Source organism: Squalius cephalus, assembly GCF_949319135.1.
Source record: "Squalius cephalus genome assembly, chromosome: 21".
NCBI lineage: Eukaryota > Metazoa > Chordata > Actinopteri > Cypriniformes > Leuciscidae > Squalius > Squalius cephalus.
This window is the reverse complement of record NC_137142.1, coordinates 34,688,217-34,710,716: the sequence shown is the minus strand read 5'-3', so window position 1 is coordinate 34,710,716 and position 22,500 is coordinate 34,688,217. Positions and strand designations below refer to the sequence as shown.

Here is a 22,500-nt window from a genome sequence, read left to right as displayed (position 1 = left end):
CACGTCTATTCTGCTCAGCAATGCTGCATTTATTTGATTAAAAATACAGTAAAAATGGTGAAATATTATTATAATGTAAATCATCTGTTTTCTATGTGAATATATAGTAAAGTGTAATTTATTCCTGTGATCAAAGCTGAATGTTCAGCATCATTACTCCAGTCTTCAGTGTCACATGATCCTTCAGAAATCACTCTAATATGAGGATTTGATGCTCAAGAAACATTTATGATTATTATCAGTGTTGAAAGCATTTGAGCTGCTTCATATTCTTGTGGAAACCGTGATATATTTAATTTCTCAGGATTCTTTGATGAATAGAAAGCTCAATAAGATGTATAGCATGAGTGCACTGTAAGTTGCTTTTAGATCTACTAAAAGTTGTATCAAACTCTAGAGTCATGAAAGTGTTTCTGAGTGTGTTTGTGTCCTTTTAGTTTTCAATGTTTTATTAATATTTCACGTTTATTTACCTGCTCTTGTTGTTCAAGCTCCAGCGATACTGACTGGAAGAGTCTTTATAGTGGGCAGAACTATTTTCATGCTCTGGGTTTTAAAATATTCATCAGTGAAGCCCCCCCCGACTTCAGCATTCACAGGCCTGTTATTATCCTCAGATTGAGGAATATTAGTGCATGATTGTGAATGCTGCTAGTGAAGCGTTTTGGAGACGTGGATGGCTGGACAATAGAGCTTTGTTGTGTGAATGTAGGTCACAGTGTGTGTGTGTGTGTGTGTGTGTGTCTTTGTGTTCTCACTGATGCTTGTTCTGCTCTTGCTCGGACACATACAGAATTTAATTTTATTTTGACGAAAATGTGAATATTGAATGCAAAACTCACTGGCATTATGATTGGATGTTGTGTGTGGTTGCCAGGGTGTTGTTGTGGTTAGCTAATATGTTATGGGTGGTTTCCAAGGTGTTGCTATGCGGTTGCAATTGTGCTTTGGGTGGTTGCCTGGGTGTTGCTATGTGGTTGCAAATGTTGTGTGTGGTTACCAGTGTGTTGCTAATGTGTTGTGTGTGGTTTCCAGGGTGTTGCTGTGGTTGCTAATATGTTATGGGTGGTTGCCAGGGCGTTGCTATGTGGTTGCAAATGTTGTGTGTGGTTATCAGGGTGTTGCTAATGTGTTGTGTGTGGTTGCCAGGGTGTTGTTGTGGTTGCTAATATGTTATAGGTGGTTGCCAGGGTATTGCTGTATGGTTGCAATTGTGTTTTGGGCGGTTGTCAGGGTGTTGCTATGTGGTTGCCAATGTTGTGTGTGGTTGCCAGGGCATTGCTGTGGTTGCTAATATGTTATAGGTGGTTGCCAGGGTGTTGTTATGTGGTTGCAATTGTGTTTTGGGTGGTTGCTATGTGGTTGCAAATGTTGTGTGTGCTTACCAGGGTGTTGATAATATGTTGTGTGTGGTTGCCAGGGTGTTGTTGTGGTTACTAATATGCTATGGGTGGTTGCCAGGGTGTTGCTATGTAGTTGCAATTGTTTTTTGGGTGGTTGCTAGGGTGCTGCTATTTGGTTGCATATGTTGTGTGTGGTTTTCAGGGTGTTGCTAATGTGTTATGTGTGGTTGCCAGGGTGTTGCTGTGGTTGCTAATATGTTATGGATGGTTTCCAGGGTGTTGCTATGTGGTTGCAAATGTGGTGTGTGGTTGCCAGTGTGTTGCTAACGTGTTATGTGTGGTTGCCACTGCCAGGGTGTTCCTGTGGCTAATATGTCATGGGTGATTGCCAGGGTGTTGCTATGCGGCTGCAGTTGTGCTTTGGGCGGTTGCTAGGGTGTCGCTATGTGGTTCCAAATGTTGAGTGTGATTGCCAGGGTGTTTCTATGTGGTTGCTAATGTGTTGTGTGTGGTTGCCAGGGTGTTGCTATGCAGTTTATTATGTGTTGTGGGTAATGGCAGGGTGTAGCTGTGGTTGCTAATATGTTGTAGGTGTTTGCAATGGTGTTGCTATGCGGGCTGCCCCATATTTAACTTTATTCTTGTCTAACAGCAATAAATTAAATATTAAGGAGATTGCATTTGTGATTTTACTCACCCTCATGTTGTTCTAATCCTGAATGACTTCATTTTTTGTGTGTGTGTGTAACACAACAGGAGTCTTTTCTGTGTGTTTGTTGTGTATATTTCTGCTTGTGTGGTATCATGTGAGCGTGGAGCATCACTCGAGTCTCAGTAGGGGGAGCACTCTGTTATGTTTGCTGTGTGGATCAGTTCAAAGGGGCACAAGCACAGCTCTGCTTCGCGCCACAGAGACACACACACACACACACACACACACACACACACACACACACACACACACACACTCTCTCTCTCACTCTCTTCAAACTGGTCTCTGAGCCATATGCGCTACAGATGGGTCAGTCTCTAGTGCTGGTCCAAGGATCCGAGGTCGTTAATCAGGGATCTAAGTGCTGCCGGACTGCAGCTGAGAGAGGAATAATGTGCCATAATCAGACGTCATCCACACATCAGGATAATTTATGCCGCTTTTTACCTCTCCTAAACAGGCACTAAACAGGACAACCTTGCACTCTAGCTATTAACTCTAGAAAATTGTTAATTTCTACTCAAGTGTCTTTTATAATTATGACATGTTGCTTGTCATCTGTTTTAATGGGGAAATGTGTAACACCCCCCCCCCCCCCCCCCCACCACCACCCATTTTGTTTACTGAAAAAATAGATATATCATAGAGACTCTGAAGTGGGGTCTTATCTTGTTGGGGCAGTACGCAGCCATTTAGCAACACCCTGGCAACCACCTAACAACACCATTGGATCTACCTTGCACACCCTAGCACCCACATGGCCACGCTCTTGCAACTACCTAACACACCTCAGCAAACACATAGCATGCCCTGGGCACCACCTAGCACACCCTAACAACCAAAAAGAAACACCATAGCAACCACCTAGCACACTTTAAAAGCCATATAGAAACACCACAGCAACACCCTGGCAACTACCTACGCAACACTAGGTCAAAGTGAGTGAGTGAGTGAGTGAGTGAGTGTGTGTGTGTGTGTGTGTGTGTGTGTGTGTGTGTGTGTGTGTGTGTGTGTGTGTGTGTGTGTGTGTGTGTGTGTGTGTGTGTGAGTGTGTGTGTGTGTGAGTGTGTGAGCGAGTGAGTGAGTGTGTGAGTTAGTGAGTGTGTGTGTGAGTGAGTGAGTGAGTGAGTGAGTGAGTGAGCGAGCGAGCGTGTGTGAGTGAGTGATTGAGTGAGTGAGTGAGTGAATGAGCGAGTGAGTGTGTGTGTGTGTGTGTGAGAGTGAGTGAGTGAGTGAATGAGTGTGTGAGTGTGTGAGTGTGTGTGCGAGTGAGTGAGTGAGTGAGTGAGTGAGTGTGTGAGTGTGTGAGTGTGCGAGTGAGTGAGTGTGTGAGTGTGTGTGCGAGTGAGTGAGTGAGTGAGTGAGTGAGTGAGTGAGTGAGTGAGTGAGTGAGTGAGTGAGTGAGTGAGTGAGTGAGTGAATGAGCGAGCGTGTGTGTGAGGGATTACAGGCTTGAGTAGTCACTGTCTTTCTCTCTGAGCCTCTAATCATTTTTACTGTGAAAGATTTGAGCGCGCTCACTGAGCCACTTACTATTCCTCTGCTAGTGTTTGCATGCATGAATCGTTCGCATCCCTCAATGTTTCCCTGGAAAATGTTGTAGAAACCAAGGAACAATAACTTTTGGAAATTCTAGCATATTAATAATTCAGACCTGAATGTAAATGAAACAGAATAACCTTAGTCTTGTGTTTTTCGGTGCTCAATATCATAAATGTTGATGGATTTTTTACATTTTATTAAATAGCAACCCAAATAGCATATATTTTGCACTCAGAAAATAAAATGTGCATCATGTCAGTGTTATTTGAGCAACACAAAAAGGTATCATTTGGCTTGTGTGAGATTCACTCTGTTAAACTTGCTCATGTTCAAGTGTGACTCAGTGTCATCTCACCCTCGTCTCACAGCGAGCTCATCCTGTCCAACATTGATGTCGGGGTTTCCGGTAATTGGCAGTGTCACGTGACCAGTTCCCGTGGCAACAGCTCAATCGGCATGGAGATTGTGGTTCTGGAGACGACAGCGCTGTACTGTTCGGCCGAGAGGGTCAATAGCAACAAGGGTGAATTCAGGTGCGTCTTCAGCTACAGAAGCATCACACTCACACACACTCACACTCACGCCATTACTTAAAAATCCTTTCACTGTGATGCACCACTTAACACACCATAGCAGCCACATAGCAACACCCTGGCAACCACCCAGCATACTCTGGCAACCACATAGCAACACTCTTGCAAACTCCTAGCACACCCTGGCAACCACCTAGCACACCCGCGCAGCCACATAGCAACACCTAAGCTAACACGTAGCACACCCTGGCAACCATGTAGCACACCCTAGCAACCACATAGCAACACCCTACCTAGTAACCTCATAGCAACATTCTTGCAAACCACATGCACGTACTAACAAGTACTCAGGAACACCCTAACAGCACACACACACACACACACACACAGAAGCCGCAGCTACAGAAGCCCAGCCAACCGTCAGCAACATCACACTCACACACAGACGTCGTTACTTAAAAATCACTTCACTGTGGTTGTGATGCATCAGTGCCTCTTTTGTCCTCTGTTGTATTTTAATGTCAGTTCTCTGATTGGTGCTTCTATAGCTTCATGTTCTGTGTTGGGACACGTCTGTAATGGGCTGGAAAATCAGTCTGTTGTTACCAGAGAAATTAGTGTAATTTATTACTGAGCATTTGTGCTTCACTTGACGGCCGCAAATGGACACTGTTCATCTTCACAAACCTCAAGTGTTGTGTGAAACTCTGAACATGATCAATTTCTCGGAAAGACACTTAAGTCACACCTGCACTGCCGTTTCAAAAGTTTAAGGTCAACCATCTAGCATAGCAACACCCTAGTAACCGCAAAGCAATATCCTTTCAAACACCTTGCACGTACTAACAACTAAACAGGAACACCCTGGCAACCACATAGTAACACCCTTGCAAACACCTAGCACACCCTGGAAACCACCTGACACAACCTAGCAGCCACATAGCAACACCCTGGCAACCACATAGCAACACCCTTGCAAACTCCTAGCACACGCTGGCAACCACCTAGCAACACCCTTGCAATCACCCAGCATACCCTGGCAACCCCGTAGCAACACCCTGGCAACCACCTAGCATACCCTGGCAACCACATAGCAACACCCTTGCAACCACCCATCATACCCTGGCAACCACATAGCAACACCCTTGCAACCACTCATCATACCCTTGCAACCACATAGCAACACCCTGGCAACCACCTGGCATACCCTGGCAACCACATAGCAACACCCTTGCAACCACCCATCATTCCCTTGCAACCACATTGGAACACCCATGCAACCACCCATTACCCTGGCAACCACATTGCAACACCCTGGCAACCACATAGCAACACCCTTGCAACCACCCAGCATACCCTGGCAACCATATAGAAACCTCCTGTCAATCACATAGCAACACCCTGGCAACCACCCATCATACCATTCTTGATCAAATAAATGCAGTCTTGGTGAGCATAGGAGACTTCTTTCAAAAAAACATTAAAAATGTTCCCGACCCCCAAACTTTTGAACGGTAGTGTAAAATGTCTGAATGTCATTGTGTTTTATTTCAAAATATCACAGCCAGTGCCATTTATTGTAAAGAAAGATGCTCAAACACACTTTACAAACAAAACATTTGTTGAGTTTGAAATGCCAATTAATATTTGTCAGTATAGTTTGTTTGTAGTTAATGGATGATGTTGATCATAAATCCACTAAACATCACAGAAACACCAGCGGATTCGAGCCGTCAGACATGCGCTCAGTGCAGAGAACACAGACTCTTGATCTGCTGAATCACATTCAGATGTTGTTTTCTCAGGTGGCCGAAGACGTTGTCTGGTTTCCTGGCGTTCCTGCCGTGTGCGGTGGCCAGCGTTAGCTCCGCCTCTAGCCCCGCCCCTCAGGAGAAGAGGGCGTGGCGGAGGTGTGGCCAGTCGGGCCGGTGGGCGGAGCATGACTATAACCAGTGCTCATATGCAAACCAGTTCACACGCAGCCTGCATGAACTCACACAGGTCTGTATCCTTCATCATCATTCAATTCAATTCAATTCAATTCAATTCAATTCAATTCACATTTATTTGTATAGCGCTTTTCACAATACACATTGTTTCAAAGTCCACATTACAATTTAGAGTGATCTGTTATCAGAGGTAATTGTCTAAGTTATGCATTTCAGAAATGCACATTTACAAAATCAAAGTTAGCAAAAAATATATTAATTTAAACAATGTAATAATTTAACCCTTATCCAGCCTTTGCGGTCTTTTTGACCCGAAAATGACTTTTGCTAAAATAAAATAAAAATGTCTCTTTGTCCAAATGGCATTTGTGACTTTGTACGGTTGTCAACTCTGTCTAAATATTTTTTTTTTTTAAATAATTCTAAAATATTTTTTATATAAAAAAAAAAAAAGTCACACTCGGGTCTTTCCTAGTCTCTGATGATGATGATGATCATCATCATCATCATCACGAGTGGAGTTTATTTATGGCTGGAGGGCCGTTATCCTGCTGGAATCACTCCGGCATGACACACACCTGATTATACTGAGCAGATGTTCAACCTGACCTTGATTTACTGCGTCACTTGTGTTTTGAAGCCTGAGAACTAAGGGAGTCTTTGAGATGTGATTGGCTCAGGCTCTCTTTTTAATTCCTCATGTCTCAATAATCTTCACGATTAGTATTTTAAGTTTCTTTGGACTTTGGTGTGCCAGACAACATGCAATAATCTGACACACAATCCCAGCGGCCAAAACACAGGCTTAAACTAGTAGAATTTGGAAAAGAGCACATGCACTACCATTTAAAAGCTTAGGGTCACGGTTTGATTTTTTAATGTTTGTGTCTCTTCTGCTTATTGAAGCTTTAACTGTAATGCATCTAATGAAGAGTCGACTTAAATATTCATATACACCAAATTATGTAAAATTCATAAATATAAAATTACAGCAAAAACATGTCAACCAACATAATACCAATCAATGTAATATAATAGTCTTGTTTATATGAAATTACATATATTTTAAAAATGTATAGAGTCTCTTCTGCTCACTAAGGCAGCATTTATTTGATCAAAAATACAGTAAAATTGTGAAATATTATTCCAATGTAATTCAGCTGTTTTCTATGTGAATATATAGTAAAGTGTAATTTATTCCTGTGATCAAAGCTGAATTTTCAGCATCATTACTCCAGTCTTCAGTGTCACATGATCCTTCAGAAATCACTCTAATATGATGATTTGATGCTCAAGAAACATTTATTGATTATTATCAGTGTTGAAAGCAGTTGTGCTGCTTCATATTTTCTCAGTTGTGCTCTTTCTCTCTCCGATGTGAACTCAGAGACCAGTGAACGCCTCTAACGCACTGAGGGTGGCGCAGCATCTCTCCTCTCTCACCAGCAGGGCGGCGCTGTTCGGAGACATGATGGACGTCATATTTGTCACTCACCTGATAGAAAGACTCACACGCCTGGTGTATGATGTCAGAGAGGTGAGAATCGCATCCCATAATGCCTCAACCTGTTTAATCCTTCAGGATTCTGACTATATGCAGTCAGTCCAGCACAGATCAAAATCTATGAACGTTTGAGCAAAGACAAGGTCTTCTTTATCATTATAGTGGCAGTATTTTTCTTACTTTTACACCTAATTATATGTTTAATATACTTTTGATGGATCGCTGCAAAAAAATGCTGTTCTTCCTCAGTGTTTCTGTCTTGTTTTCCAGCACCAATATCTAAACATTCTTAAATCAAGACACATTTACTGGATTTGAGAAAGATTTGAGAAATTGATTAAAATGAGTTTATGCTTAAAACAAGAACAAATATCTGTCAAGAAAAATAATCTCATTTTCCCTTTGAATTAAGTTTGTTTTTCTGATTTTTATTCTTTTTGATTTAAGTACTCACTTAATTTTTATAATTATAATTTAATTTAAAATCACTTCACAAGTTTTATTTTCAGAGTTTGTTTTAATTTTTTGCCATTTTGCATCTCCAGTAAATGCATTTTGATTTAAAAACGTTTAGATATGTTTACACTGGAAAAATATTCATCTATTTGAATTGCATATAACATTTCCATGCATTTGGATTACAGTTTTAACATAAACTAATAAACGTAATGTGATGCATATTCGTCAGTCACATAAATGAAGCAGGTCAGATTTCTGCAATAGTACTAATAATCTAATGCACAATAACAAAAATCCCATTGCTTGTTCCACAACTAGCCATATTTGAACCATGTTCATACTTTACCTGAATTTTTTTTTTCACAACGAAGAGATTAATGCAGATTTTAAGCACTTTAAATACATGCATTTTGAAAATAACAGTTGCATATAATTAATAATAAACTATTCCTTGAGTTTTTGAGTGTAGAAATCTGACCTGCTTCATTTATGCGTGACTGACAAATATGCATCCCATTACATTTATTAGTTTGTTTATGTTAAAACTGTTTAATCCATATGGAAATTCATTGACATTTTAAATGCAATTCAAATACATAAATCATAAACGTGGGCCTGAAATCCCTTCTTGCGGTGACGTGAGGTGATATGAAGACTGTAGTGAGGATTTCTGCTCTGATGGATTTGTCTGTGTGTCTCAGTCTCTTCCACACGCCTGTTTCGCCCGGCTGTCATTGACGCGGCGCTCTGCTACTGTGCAATTTAGGTGCAATTTGAGTCACTGCACATTGTTATCAGCTATTTTCAGCTTTAAGTGTTATGTACACATGTTCAGTGAACACGTTCAGCATTTTAATAACACTGGCAGACTCCGCCAGAAGAGCTTTTGGAGGGTGTGAATGAGAAAACAGACTCGCTTTGGGGAAATTTGTATTAATTACACAACAGAAGAAGAGCTGTTCCTGCCATATGTGGCCTTCAGGCCAGACACACACTTCACACCAAGTATGCAAACATTTGCATGCATTTTTAAGAGTTTTTTTTTATTGACTATGCATTTAAAGTTTACATTTTACAAGTACGTGCATTGACAGGGAATCAAACCCTTTGGAAAGCAACTATGAGAATGCTTGAGGCGGGAATGTTGATGCTGTTGTTTAAGATGTTGCGTGAAGTGCTGAATCTTCAGCTCTCGTGACTGAAGGCGTGTGTTGAATATGATTTGCACAAAGCTGCTTTATAGGTAAATAAAAACAGAACATGACTTTAACTGTGTGAAGTGCACACTTCATTTACAGCCCTCCTGAAACACTCAGGTTTAATACTAACGCTGTCATTCACTGCCTATAGTGAGAGCTTAAAGTCAAAGTTACAGTAATATATTCCAGTTATGGTTCAAATGTCGTTTAAGGGCTTCAAGGTCTCGTAAGATCTGTGAATTTTGCCTCTTTATTCAAGTAAATGAGACATAACCCTCAGTTCTGCCATATAGACTCATCTTAATCACAAATCGCAAAGCTCTTATAGTTTTTGATGGCTTGTTCAAGACATAAACTCAGTTCAGTACAGTCAGTACAATGGAGATTAACTGTGCATGTGATGCGAAAAATGCTGTTCTTCCTAAGTATTTCTGTCTTTTTTCCAGCACAAATATCTAAACATTCTTATATCAAGATACATTTACTGGAGAAGCAAAATGACTGAAAATATTAAGTGTTGTTTTCTGAAAAAAATTATCAAAATAAAGTGAGTTTATGCTTAAAACAAGAAGAAAAAAAATCTGCCAATGTGGTCAGAAAAATAACTAAATTTAAAGGGAAAACAAGTATATATATATATATATATATATACCATATCTATATATATATCTATATATCTATATATATATATATATATATATGTATCTATATATATATATATATATACACATTTATTATTATTATTTTATTTTTAATTTTTTTTAAGTGTAAAGTCACTTCATTTTGCTTCTCCAGTAAATGTATCTTGATTATGTTAAAGAAAATCCATTATGCCCTTTTAAAAAGTCTTGATTCTACTAGAACATGTTTTCCTGCTTGAATGTTGATTATTCTCCTCATATTCTCCATTGTTGCGGCTCCTCTCTTCCCAGTCTGTCAGTAACGCTCTGTTTACTTCCTGTCTCTATGAAGCCCCTCCTCCTGAAAAGCACACTGTGCTCTGATTGGTCGGCTGGAGCTGTGTGTTGTGATTGGTCGAGCGCTTCGAGTGTGTTTGGGAAATGCCCCGCCCCTTTCCATAACCACCAGTTTAACACACTACTGACTAACTCAACCAGGCCCCGCCCCTTTATTCTGCGCATGAATTATTATAATGAGGAATATTGTGACGTGTTCGTTCCCGGAAGAAACTCAAGACTACAATGGAGGCGTTTCAGGAGTTCAGAAACTGATATAGAGATTAATTTTCTTTTTCATCCTCAAACAGCAACATCACACACTGGAGGAAGATGAACAGCACAACTGGTCCCTGAGGAAGGACCTCACGTCTTGTCCTCTGATCTGTGATTGTGTGTTTGTCTGTAGTTGGGCGACCATGTGTTCGTCATGGCCAGTGACATGATGCAGGTGGAGGAACACGTCCTCTGGATGGCTCAGAACGAAGCTCGCGCTTGCACACGTATCGTCCAGTGCGTGGAGCGGATCGCAGATCTCGCGCTCAACACCAACAACACCGTCATCTCAAAGGTGAAGCTCACTTTCATTCAGACAGATCTCAGAGGACACATGGGAAAAAACCATCATGGCTTCATGCTTTGTTGGTTATAACGAAACCATTTCCGAGCATTCAGAGCTGAACAAACTCTGGGCAAATTCTGACTCGAATGCCTCTGATTGGCCATTGCGTTCAACAAACAGGTCTGTGATTGGCTACAGTGCTCAACGCTGCAAAAACATGTTGTAAATAGAAACCTTTGACGTTCTTCACAGAGCGCAGACACAAATACAGACGGGTGCGTTTAAAAACAACACTTAACAAAAAATGCTTTTCTTACTTAGTGTTTGTGTCTTGTGTCCAGTCCAAATATCTAAAAATTCTTAAATCAAGATGCATTTACTAGATGAGTAAAATGACATTAGAAATTATATCTTGTTTTCTGAAAAAAAAAGTGAGTTTTTGCTTAAGCAGAATTACAAGAGTTTTTAAAAAAACTTAATTTAGATTTTTTTTAAATCAGAAAACAATAGTTTAATAATATAAATGTAATTTCTTATGTCATTTTACTCATCTAGTAAATGCTTATTGATGTAAGAATTTTTAGATATTTGGAAACAAGACAAAAATACTGAGTAAGAAAAGCATTTTTGCAGTGGATACTGACGTCAGGAGTTTATATGTTTAATATCATTATTTCTTCTCACATTTGCGAGTTTATATCCCACAATTCTGACTTTATTTCTCACAAATTCTGAGTTTAGATACAAGTGCGAGAAATCAAGTCAGAATTGCGAGGTAAAAAGTCACAGTTATTTTTTGCTTCCATACAAAACACATTCAGTTGACTGATTTGAGAAAAAGATGCACTTTAAAATAAGGCGTAATATATGTATATGAGGCCAATTTAAGCTGCAAAACAATATTATGCATGGAGTGCATGCTTCTTTTGATTAAAAAAAAACATTTATTTTGTGAATTGCCATGAATTGCTCTTGAGGTTTGCTCATTAAACACTAATGAAAAGGGGTTTGTGCGCCGCTGATTGATTCCCTGATGCATTGTGGGCCGTGGGATCCTAACGTTTGTTAATCTGATGACTAATACTGTACATGCTGCCTGTATCTCAGGTGGGTTTCTGCTCTAACGCTGTAAAATATTGACGTAATCACCATTTCTGAGCTTCTGGTCTGTTATTGTTCTGATAATGTAGGTTACAGACTCGGATCGTTAATGGAGTCTTTGTTTAGTCTTTTTACATGTTCATAATCAGTCCTTGACTCACTCGTTCAATGAATGATGTTTATTTTCCAAGGAGCAATTAGTGTGAGGAAAGTAGGTCGCGTAACATTGTGTGTGTGTGTGTGTGTGTGTGTGTGTAGGTTTCTGCTAACATCGCTCTGGAGGCCCTGATGGTCCCACCGACTCTCATGGGTTTATTGTGTACGGTGGCTCTACTGCCCCCGGTGGCCGAACCGGGTCACGACGAGAGCGGATCACAGCGCACACACACCCTGCTCAACTTCAGATGTCACACGGTTAATGTCTCCGGCTCACCTATGGGTCAGCTCAACCAGGTGAGAGTCAACACTGACCAAACAAGAACTGATAAGAACGTAAAATGTGTACCATGAAATGCAATGCAAGTCGCTTTGGATAAAAGCGTCTGCCAAATGCATAAAAATGTAAAATGTAAATCGGACAGAATAACTGGACCCATAATGGGTCCAAAAACCAGTGAACCAGTTATTCTGTCCGATTTACTAAAAGCATTGTTTTTCATGCCCTGGTCTATTTTGCTGTCATAACAATGTCTACTTTCTGACTAGTGGAAAGAATACATCCAAAGTTTTTATTTTATTGCATTTTATTAATTTACATCTGTATATATTCAATTTAAAGGCGTTGAGTTTGAGTCAGAAATCTCCATTTCACACACACCAAACTTTACAGTTTTATGGTTCATTCATTTATCATTCATCTGGTTTATATAACAGTTTATGTTTTCTGTCTGTTGACAATATTTTCTGATTTATTTTCTAAATCCCCTTTGTAAAAACCTTCAACTCTAATATTTTCTTCAAATCTGGTTTTATCCAATGTTCAGATTTCTGTTCTCGAAATGTGTGCATATTTAAGTATTTAATGCGTCATTTGCATATTTAAACCTGTTCACCTAGTGTCTTGCCTTAAAATATTTAATAATTTATACATTTGAAATACTTTTAATTAAATCATCTAATTATGATTCCCTTAATGCTTCAATGAGGAAATATTTTATTTAAATGTTTTTATGATGTTTCACAATTTTATAATTAGAAACATATTTTAAATTATAAATATTGTTTTTAAATATTTAATAATTTTATATTTTATTCACACGGTTATATGTCTTTGTCTGTCTGGTCAAATGGTTAGAAGAACCGTTTTTCTTTCTATATTGATGAATGTCCTTGTGGGACGGGAATGTTTTTTAAACTTTAGTTTAATTGACAGCCAAGAACTGTGATTTATCACTGACTCTGCCAGTCAGAAGTAGGTGGAGCTATAGCTGAGGGGGCGGGGCATTCTTATTCTAGACAGCATTTGATTGGACGAAGGTTTGTCTCCGCCCTGAGAGCGAGATCATGAGTCTTCAGTATTTTTCATCTGCTTTCATAGATGAGAAAGACTCTACATGTATATTTATATGTGTAAATAAATATACATTTATATTTTCTTCATGCATATATGCTAAAAGTTTCTTTCACACAGCAGCGGAGCTCAGTTTGTTTGTTTTTATAATCACATGCATTAGTTCGACAGTTTTCTAAACTCTATTTAAAGAGAGTATTTTCTGACAGTGTGATCGTGACAATAGAAGCGTGTTTCATGGCTTCCGTGTGACGTGATAACACAGGCTGATGTGATGAGATGAAGCTAAAACAGGAGATGGGTTTGATGGGCTGAAGCTTCTGTGATGTTTGGAGGAAAGAACACAGAGAAATGAAGGTGTTAATAAGATCTGTGTGTGTGTGTGTGTGTGTGTGTGTGTGTGTGTGTGTGTGTGTGTGTGTGTGTGTGAGAGAGAAAGTTCTGGAGCTCTGATGAGGAGATCAGGCTTCAGTCTGAGGAACGACTACAATACACACTCACACACACTGCTGATCTCTCCATCAGCAGACACACTAGAGTAGAGTAGAGTAGAGTAGTTCTACATACAGAGTAGAGTAGAGTAGTTCTAGATACAGAGTAGAGTAGAGTAGAGTAGAGTAGAGTAGAGTAGAGTGTAGAGTAAAGTAGAGTAGAGTAGAGTAGAGTAGAGTAGAGTATAGAGTAGAGTAGTTCTAGATACAGAGTAGAGTAGAGTAGAGTATAGAGTAGAGTAGAGTAGAGTAGAGTAGAGTAGAGTATAGAGTAGAGTAGTTCTAGATACAGAGTAGAGTAGAGTATAGAGTAGAGTAAAGTAGAATAGAGTAGAGTAGTTCTAGATACAGAGTAGATACAGAGTAGAGTAGAGTAAAGTAGAATAGAGTAGAGTAAAGTAGAAAAGAGTAGAGTAGAGCAGATACAGAGTAGAGTCTAGTAAAGTAGAATAGAGTAGATAAGAGTAGTTCTAAATACAGAGTAGAGTAAAGTAGAGTAGAGTAAAGTAGAATAGAGTTGAGTATAGAGTAGAGTAAAGTAGAATAGAGTAGAGTAGTTCTAGATAAAGAGTAAAGTAGAATAGAATAGAGTAGAGTAGATACAGAGTAGAGTAGATACAGAGTAGAGTCGAGTAAAGTATAATAGAGTAAAGTAGAATAGAGTTGAGTATAGATTAGAGTAAAGTAGAATAGAGTACAGTAGTTCTAGATACAGAGTAGATACAGAGTATATACAGAGTAGAGTAAAGTAAAGTAGAATAGAGTACAGTAGTTCTAGATACAGAGTAGATACAGAGTACAGTAGAATAGAATAGAGTAGATACAGAGTAGAGTTGAGTAAAGTAGAATAGAGTAGATACAGAGTAAAGTAGAGCAGATACAGAGTAGAGTTGAGTAAAGTAGAGTAGAGTATAATAAAGTAGAATAGAGTAGAGTAAAGTAGGGTAGAGTAGAGTAGAGCAGATACAGAGTAGAGTCGAGTAAAGTAAAATAGAGTAGAGTAGAGTAGTTCTAAATACAGAGTAAAGTAGAGTAGAGTAGACTAAAGTAGAATAGAGTTGAGTATAGAGTAGAGTAAAGTAGAATAGAGTAGAGTAGTTCCAGATACAGAGTAGATACAGAGTAGAGTAAAGTAAAGTAGAATAGAGTAGAGTAGTTCTAGATACAGAGTAGATACAGAGTAAAGTAGAATAAAATAGAGTAGAGTAGAAACAGAGTAGAGTAGATACAGAGTAGAGTTGAGTAAAGTAGAATAGAGTAGATACAGAGTAGAGTTGAGTAGAGTAGAGTAGAATAAACTAGAAAAGAGTAGAGTAGAATAAAGTAGAATAGAATAGAGTAAAATAGAGTAGAATATAATTATTTTATATTTTAAATATAAAATAAAATGTAATTTAATATACATTAAAATATTGAATTAAAAAATATTTAATAAAAACAATCAAATTAAAACGCTTACGCTGGCAGTCAAACATTTGCAATAACTATGAATTTTTAAACTCACTAAGGCTGCATTTATTTGATCAAAAATACAGTAAAAATTTTGGAATATTATTCCAGTGTAAATCATCTGTTTTCTATATGAATATACAGTAAAGTGTAATTTATTCCTGTGATCAAAGCTGAATTTTCAGCATCATTACTCCGGTCTTCAGTGTCACATGATCCTTCAGAAATCACTCTAAAATGCTATAAATATAAGCATATAATATACATATTTTAAATATTTAAATATTACAATTTAAATATATAACTATACTACAAGCTTTATATCAAATAAATTCAGTCTTTGCGAACAGATATAAAAAAATCCTAATGATTCCAAACTTGTGTACTAAAACATTTCTTTTATTTGTTCACCTGCATGTCATGTGACATTTACTGACATCAGTGTTTTAAAATGATTGAAATATAGCTACAAATATCAGGGGAACTTCAAGCAATTATTTTAGCACAAAGGAGTTCGGCTGACGATATAAATCATGCGGTGTAATTCAGAGAGACGATAAAGATGAAGAAGACGATCTGTGAGAATGAATGGGAGACGCCTTTCAGTTCAGAGATCCAATAATCTCCTTGTTTGATTAGTGATGCTTCTCAGATGTGACAGCTCTTGCAAACGCTCGATAGTTCTGGATTGTTCTATGATAATTACTGTGTGTGTGTAGAACATCTTTAGTTGAGCTCATGATGGAGCAGAACACAGAACATTGGTCTAATGAGGAGAACAGTGAAGTTCACTATGAACCACAGGAACGCTGGAGGCTGATCGCATGTGTATATCCGCTTAATTGATCATCATTCTGCCCTAGTGCACACTAACAAGTGAACGACCCGCTGCCTTCTATTTGGAATATATTTTGATCAGGACTTTATTTGCCGGCTGTGTGTCAGTCGCCTCTGGGAGATTTAGATCATCCATAATGATCTGATCACATCATTCACATGCAGTTTTATATAACGTTTAAATCAAATATTACGGAGTCCATTTTGTCATGTGTCGGACATGAAACGTTCAGGCGAACATGAAAACCCATTATTTACTCAACAGAAATGACATGTGATTGTGCACTGCATTTCAGATCTTCTGAAGTCATGTGATTCTGTGGAACAGAAACTGAAATTGTGTATATTTTACAATAATTTGCAGTGAATGAGTGGATAAATGTGGTGCTAAATGCTAAATTTAATGTAAATGTAAATGATGACAGAATTTTCCTCTTGAGTGAATTCTTCCTGAACTCTGTGTGTGTGTTATTTCCACGTTTACACGCGTGATGAAGAAACGCACAACTCGAGTGGAGTTTAGCTGTTTATAATTGGAGAGAAACTTCACGACTCGCTGCATTAATATACAAATATTTTGGTGAAATAGACATTATCACATGTTAATGTAGAATATAATCCACTTTTCATTTAATTTACAGTGAAAAAAAACTATATTGTGAAATACGTAGTAAAAATTGATTTTAAGATTGTTATTTTGTCCTTTGAAGGTTTAAGCTAAATATATTTTGTTCTATTTTAAAATATATTTCAAAAAATATAGTATGCATATTTTAATATATAATATATTATACTATCTTAATATATTATTTAAATATAAATACATACATATTAACCAAAATGTATTTTAAAATTGGAAATGTATTTTCTTTCTGCCCCAAAATATATTTTTCCCTTAAAATGTTTATTTAAATTCTAAAATATATTTCCTTATATAAATATCATTCAAATATATATTGTGTATATACATCTATATATATATACTTGACCAGTCTTTTTCATTTTTACAGCATTGAAAGGTTTAAGCAAAATATATTTTAAACATATATTTGAAATATATTCTGGCCAGAATTATTATTATTTATTGTCATATTTAAGTGTTTTTTGTGTGTGTGTTCATGCATCTGTGAGGTTTCCTGATGCGTGTGTGTGTTCCTCTCCTCCTCCGTTTGTTCCCGTGTCTGTGTGTTTATGCCGCTTCGTCTGCAGAACTGCATTAAAGATGTATTGCGCATCTCTCTGACACACACTCACCTGCGTCAAGCTAACAGAGAAACGCCTCGGAATGCTAAACCCCTGGAAGCGTCTCATAGAGAGAGAGACGGAGAGAGGGAAGGAGACGAGAGAAGCTGTAGATGATCACGCTGAATAAGTGTAATCCCATCGACAGCTAAACCATCAGATCCGACCCGTCCGACCCGTCTGACCCGTCCAACCCGTCTGAGTGACCCGTCTGACCCATCCGAGTGACCCGTCTGACCCGCCCGACCCGTGTGACCCGTCCGACCCGTGTGATCTGTCCGATCCGTCCGACCCGTGTGACCCGTCTGACCCGTGTGACCCGTGTGATCCGTGTGACCCGTCTGACCCATCCGACCTGTTTGACCCTTCTGACCCGTCCGACCCGTCTGACCTATCCGACCCGTCTGACCTATCCGACCCGTCTGACCCTTCCGACCCGTGTGACCCTTCCGACCCGTGTGACCCGTCCGACCCTTCTGACCCTTCCGACCCGTGTGACCCGTCCGACCCTTCTGACCCTTCCGACCCGTGTGACCCGTCCAACCCGTCTGACCCTTCCGGCCCGTGTGACCCGTCCAACCCGTCTGACCCTTCCGACCCGTGTGACCCGTCCGACCCGTCTGACCCTTCCGACCCGTGTGACCCGTGTGACCCTTCCGACCCGTGTGACCCTTCCGACCCGTGTGACCCTTCCGACCCGTGTGACCCGTCCAACCCGTCTGACCCTTCCGGCCCGTGTGACCCGTCCAACCCGTGTGACCCTTCCGACCCGTGTGACCCTTCCGACCCGTGTGACCCTTCCGACCCGTGTGACCCGTCCAACCCGTCTGACCCTTCCGGCCCGTGTGACCCGTCCAACCCGTGTGACCCTTCCGACCCGTGTGACCCGTCCAACCCGTCTGACCCTTCCGGCCCGTGTGACCCGTCCAACCCGTCTGACCCTTCCGACCCGTGTGACCCGTCCGACCCGTCTGACCCTTCCGACCCGTGTGACCCTTCCGACCCGTGTGACCCGTCCGACCCTTCCGACCCGTCTGACCCGTCTGACCCGTCCGACCCGTGTGACCCGTCCGACCCTTCTGACCCGTCTGACCCGTGAGGGCCGAATAAACCGTGATCGTGCGAGAGAAATGCGGAGCATTTGAACTGGAGGCTTCTCTATAATCATCATCTGTTGCTTTGACTGGGTCAGGCTCTGTTTTTTATTTCCACTGGTAATTATACAGCCATACGCCAGTCCATGTGTGTATGCGAATGATACTGTCCTCATCCTGCCGATATCAACATTTCCAGAAGTGAATAATTCATATCCAGAGCAGGTTTAACTGTGAGTAGTAACCCAGCACACACAGTTAGTCTAATGTTGATTTCAGTAAGAGACTGTGTGTGATCTGCAGGAGTGATGCTTGATTCGCTGAGCGTGTGTGTGTGTGTGTGTGTGTGTGTGTGTTGCTGACGTGTCGGTGACTAACCTTACATCAACTCTCTCCCAGCTAACAGGGAATGTTCTTTAAAGTTATGAACAAACATTTTTCCAGTTATTACATTACTAGAATGTTCATTCAAAATAACATCCTTAAAACTTTTAACATAAAAACAATATTTATGCATCGTTCATGGAATGTTTTTACCTGAAACGTTTAGTAACGTTTTTATTTATTTATTTAAATGTAACCACTTGTTTCGGAATGTTCCGAGAACATTCAAAAGTAACATTCCAATAATTTTTGAAGAATGATCAAATGGAATGTTCCCTTAATGTTCGCATAACCAAGTATTTTAATATAAAAAAAAGTGATTTAGACATTTTAAACACTCACATTCAGATATAATGTTCTAATAACTTCATGGGAATGCGGGTATAAGCTATGAACAAAAATATGTTCTAAGAATGATTGCATTCCCATATATATATATGTGTGTGTGTGTGTGTGTGTGTGTGTGTGTGTTTTACGCCTCCTTGTTTGTTTAATTACAGTATTAACACTAATGATGTGGAAAGCAGCTCAGAGAGTTTGATCATAGAGGAATCTGAGATGAGTTCACATTGAGATCTCTAACACCAGTTGAGACGTTTCATTTTGAGCTCTAGAGGAGTGTGTGTGTGTGTGTGTGTGTGTGTGTGTGTTTTACCATCTAAGATTGAGAAGACGGACACTTCAGCAAATAGTCTCCATTTGTTTTCCATTTAATGAAATTGAGAGAGAAACCACTGAGAATGTGAAGTATTAAATGGTCCTTATTTGTCAAAGTCTCTCTTTCTCATTCTAGCTTGAACAAATCTAAGCAATATAATACAATAAATACAGTTATGAAACACACATCACATCGGCTGCGTTTACAAATAATCCGTCAGTAATGGGATTGACGGCTCAGTCGGACTGGAAAGCCTTCATCTAAACACCTTAACCGATCCCATTGAGCTCGATCCGAATGACATTTCGATCGGATTGAAAGGGGAGATTTATTCCTTTTCTAACCCGATCCAGAGCACATGTGAACACTTGATCAGACTGAACACTGAAACTGGAAGGACTGCGCATGTGCGATGGCGCTGAAACAGCGTAATGACCGATGTATGAGAATGGTTATTATGGGCAAACAGCGGGAAACTCTGTGTATTCGCACATGTCAAAAAAATTATTCCGATTTAAAGCTTGACATATAAACGCGCACATCAACCCGATCACATGTTTAGCGTTCATGTAAACACTACGTTCAGATTCATCAGTCAGAATGAATTCAGTCCGATTGAAACAAAAGTTGTGCATGTAAACACAGCCACTGACTCCACACATGCATCTGATACTCATATTCTCTTCATGCTGTTCAAACCCCAAATCTCATTATGTGTTAATTCTCTCAGTCAGTGAATGAGGTCTACATGTTCTCAGACGAGTTTCTCATCTACACCCCCAAAAACGAGGAAGGACGTTTGCTAATTGCCCTGCAATCTGTGTGTATTAGTCTCATCTGTGGGCTTCAATTAAAACTCTGAGATGAAGCCGATCGGAGGATCCCGAGATCCCGGAGCCGGAGCGTTTCAGGGTCACTAATTACCTCTAAAACACCTTGTTACGTTAAACTGGGAATACAGCTGGGAATTACTCTTATTCACTGTCCGTGTGTGGGAGAGTTTCTGGGCCCTATTTTAACGATCTGAAACGCAAGTATCAAGCGCGAAACGCAAGTAACTTTCTGGGCGGGTCTCGGGCGCTGTTGCTATTATACCGGCGGGATAAATGACTCTTGTGCCCGACGCAAATCTAAAATGTGTTGGTCTGAAGTCGCTTCATTACTCATAGGTGTGGTTTGGGCGTAACGTGAAATAAACCAATCAGAGCGACATCTCACATTCCCTTTAAGAGCAGGCGCGCTTGTTCCATGGCGGATTGCTATTATAACGGCGGATTTGCCAGGAGCGGTTCACAGCCGAGGAGACCGGCGTTCTCGTCAGGGCCGTAAAACACAGAGAAGTGACATTGGGGATGGAGAAACACACCCAGATTAGCTTCGCTTAAACAGGCGTATGATAATCTGGGTAAATGTGTTTGCTAGATTTATGCCTATTTTTTCACATCTTCATGGACACAACAATGATTTCCCTCGTGTGGAATATTTTTCCTTGTAATTATGTATGATTTTCTAAAAATGAAAACTGCTGCGTCTGTGTAGATGAGAGAAGCAAAGTGTGTGTGTGTTGTGCACACGCTACATTATGGCCAAGCATGCGCCCTTAAAATAGCATCTGAACGCGCCACTGACTTTAGACGAGGTTTCTCCTGGTCTGTGGCGGAATTGTTTTCTGAAACTGCAAAATAGCACCAGGGAACGTTTGTGCCGGAACACGCCTCCTCTTTTCACTGAACCGCCCCCGGGAGCGCAAGTTCATTCCCTAATTTACAGACGTGCGTCTGTGGAGGGAAAAGTCCGCTGTGCGCGGGTGCAAAATAGGAATGAAACATGTACAAAGTCAATTGCGCTGGGTGCGAGATAGGGCCCTATGTGTGTAAAGGCTGGAATACACCACTTCTGCTCAGATTTTTGCCCTGATATTGAGATCTGGGTGAGTCGGTGTTGTTCCGAATGTCCAACACGATCTCATGAAAGTGCGTATCTATAGCACGAAATGTATATACGGGTCATTGACGAATAAGGTTTTTAAAAGTGTAAAAAAATAGAATGGAGATATAACTATATTTGAAACCATTTTTTTAGTTTATCTAGGTGTTAACAAAAAGATTTTGTGGTTTGTACAATCAATTAACACTGTTTTTTGTCATTTTTTACAAGATGGAAAAAATGTCACCAAAAAAGACATTGGGTTTAACCACTGATTTGAAAGTTAAAAACTGATTTGACATTGATGTTGAGATAGTATATAGTGTGTACCACAGAAGAAATATGAAAACAAATTATCACTGATCTCATAAATGTAATCATTCATTGGACTACTCTAAACACTCCAACATATTCAAGTAAAACATTGCACAGGGAAAGGAGAAATAAAGAGCCTTATCTGCTTTATATTTGTATTATTGTAGTTCCTTTAGTTATTAAAAACAATATTATTCCATTTAAATATTTACTATATCGGTTTTACCGAATGACCATTTGACACTTCAAAATCTTTAAAATACCTTTATATGTAGTAAAATATAATTAAAACCTTCTGGATTCAGTAAAAGAGATCAAGTTGTACTACCTTACATACTTTGGATGTTATATATTTGTTTTTTAATTATTATTAAGGCCTTTGGACAAAAACGATTTTTTTTTCTGTATAAATTGCATGATAAATACAATTCGTGCTATAGATACACACTTTCATGAGATCGAGCTGGAATGTCTGAGCCGGTCTGCGTATTTTGTACGTTCAAAGTTGACAGAATTCACAGAAAATCACGTAGTGTATGATGATTCGATACATATGACTCGATACTGAACTCACCATACGATATTATTCCGATACTCCAAGACATATGATAAAATGTTGATTAAAATGCTAAATTTGGTTTTACATTGTAATGAATAGCACAGGACAACAGAGACACCTGTTGTCTGAAGCTGAAAATAATTATTTTAGCTGAATATGCTTGAACTCTTTCACT

The 22,500-nt window shown here is 39.5% G+C and overlaps 1 protein-coding gene across 1 annotated transcript in view; it reads left to right on the top strand.

Annotated features, from left to right (window-relative positions):
* The window catches only part of adgra1b (adhesion G protein-coupled receptor A1b), a 158,647-nt gene that overhangs the window by 46,924 nt on the left and 89,223 nt on the right, over positions 1 to 22,500 (top strand). The window contains exons 8-12 of the mRNA XM_079855666.1: positions 3,966 to 4,130; positions 5,936 to 6,131; positions 7,467 to 7,616; positions 10,607 to 10,768; positions 12,119 to 12,313. Coding sequence (XP_079711792.1) covers positions 3,966 to 4,130; positions 5,936 to 6,131; positions 7,467 to 7,616; positions 10,607 to 10,768; positions 12,119 to 12,313 — 868 coding nt within the window. The remainder of the gene's footprint in view (positions 1 to 3,965; positions 4,131 to 5,935; positions 6,132 to 7,466; positions 7,617 to 10,606; positions 10,769 to 12,118; positions 12,314 to 22,500) is intronic.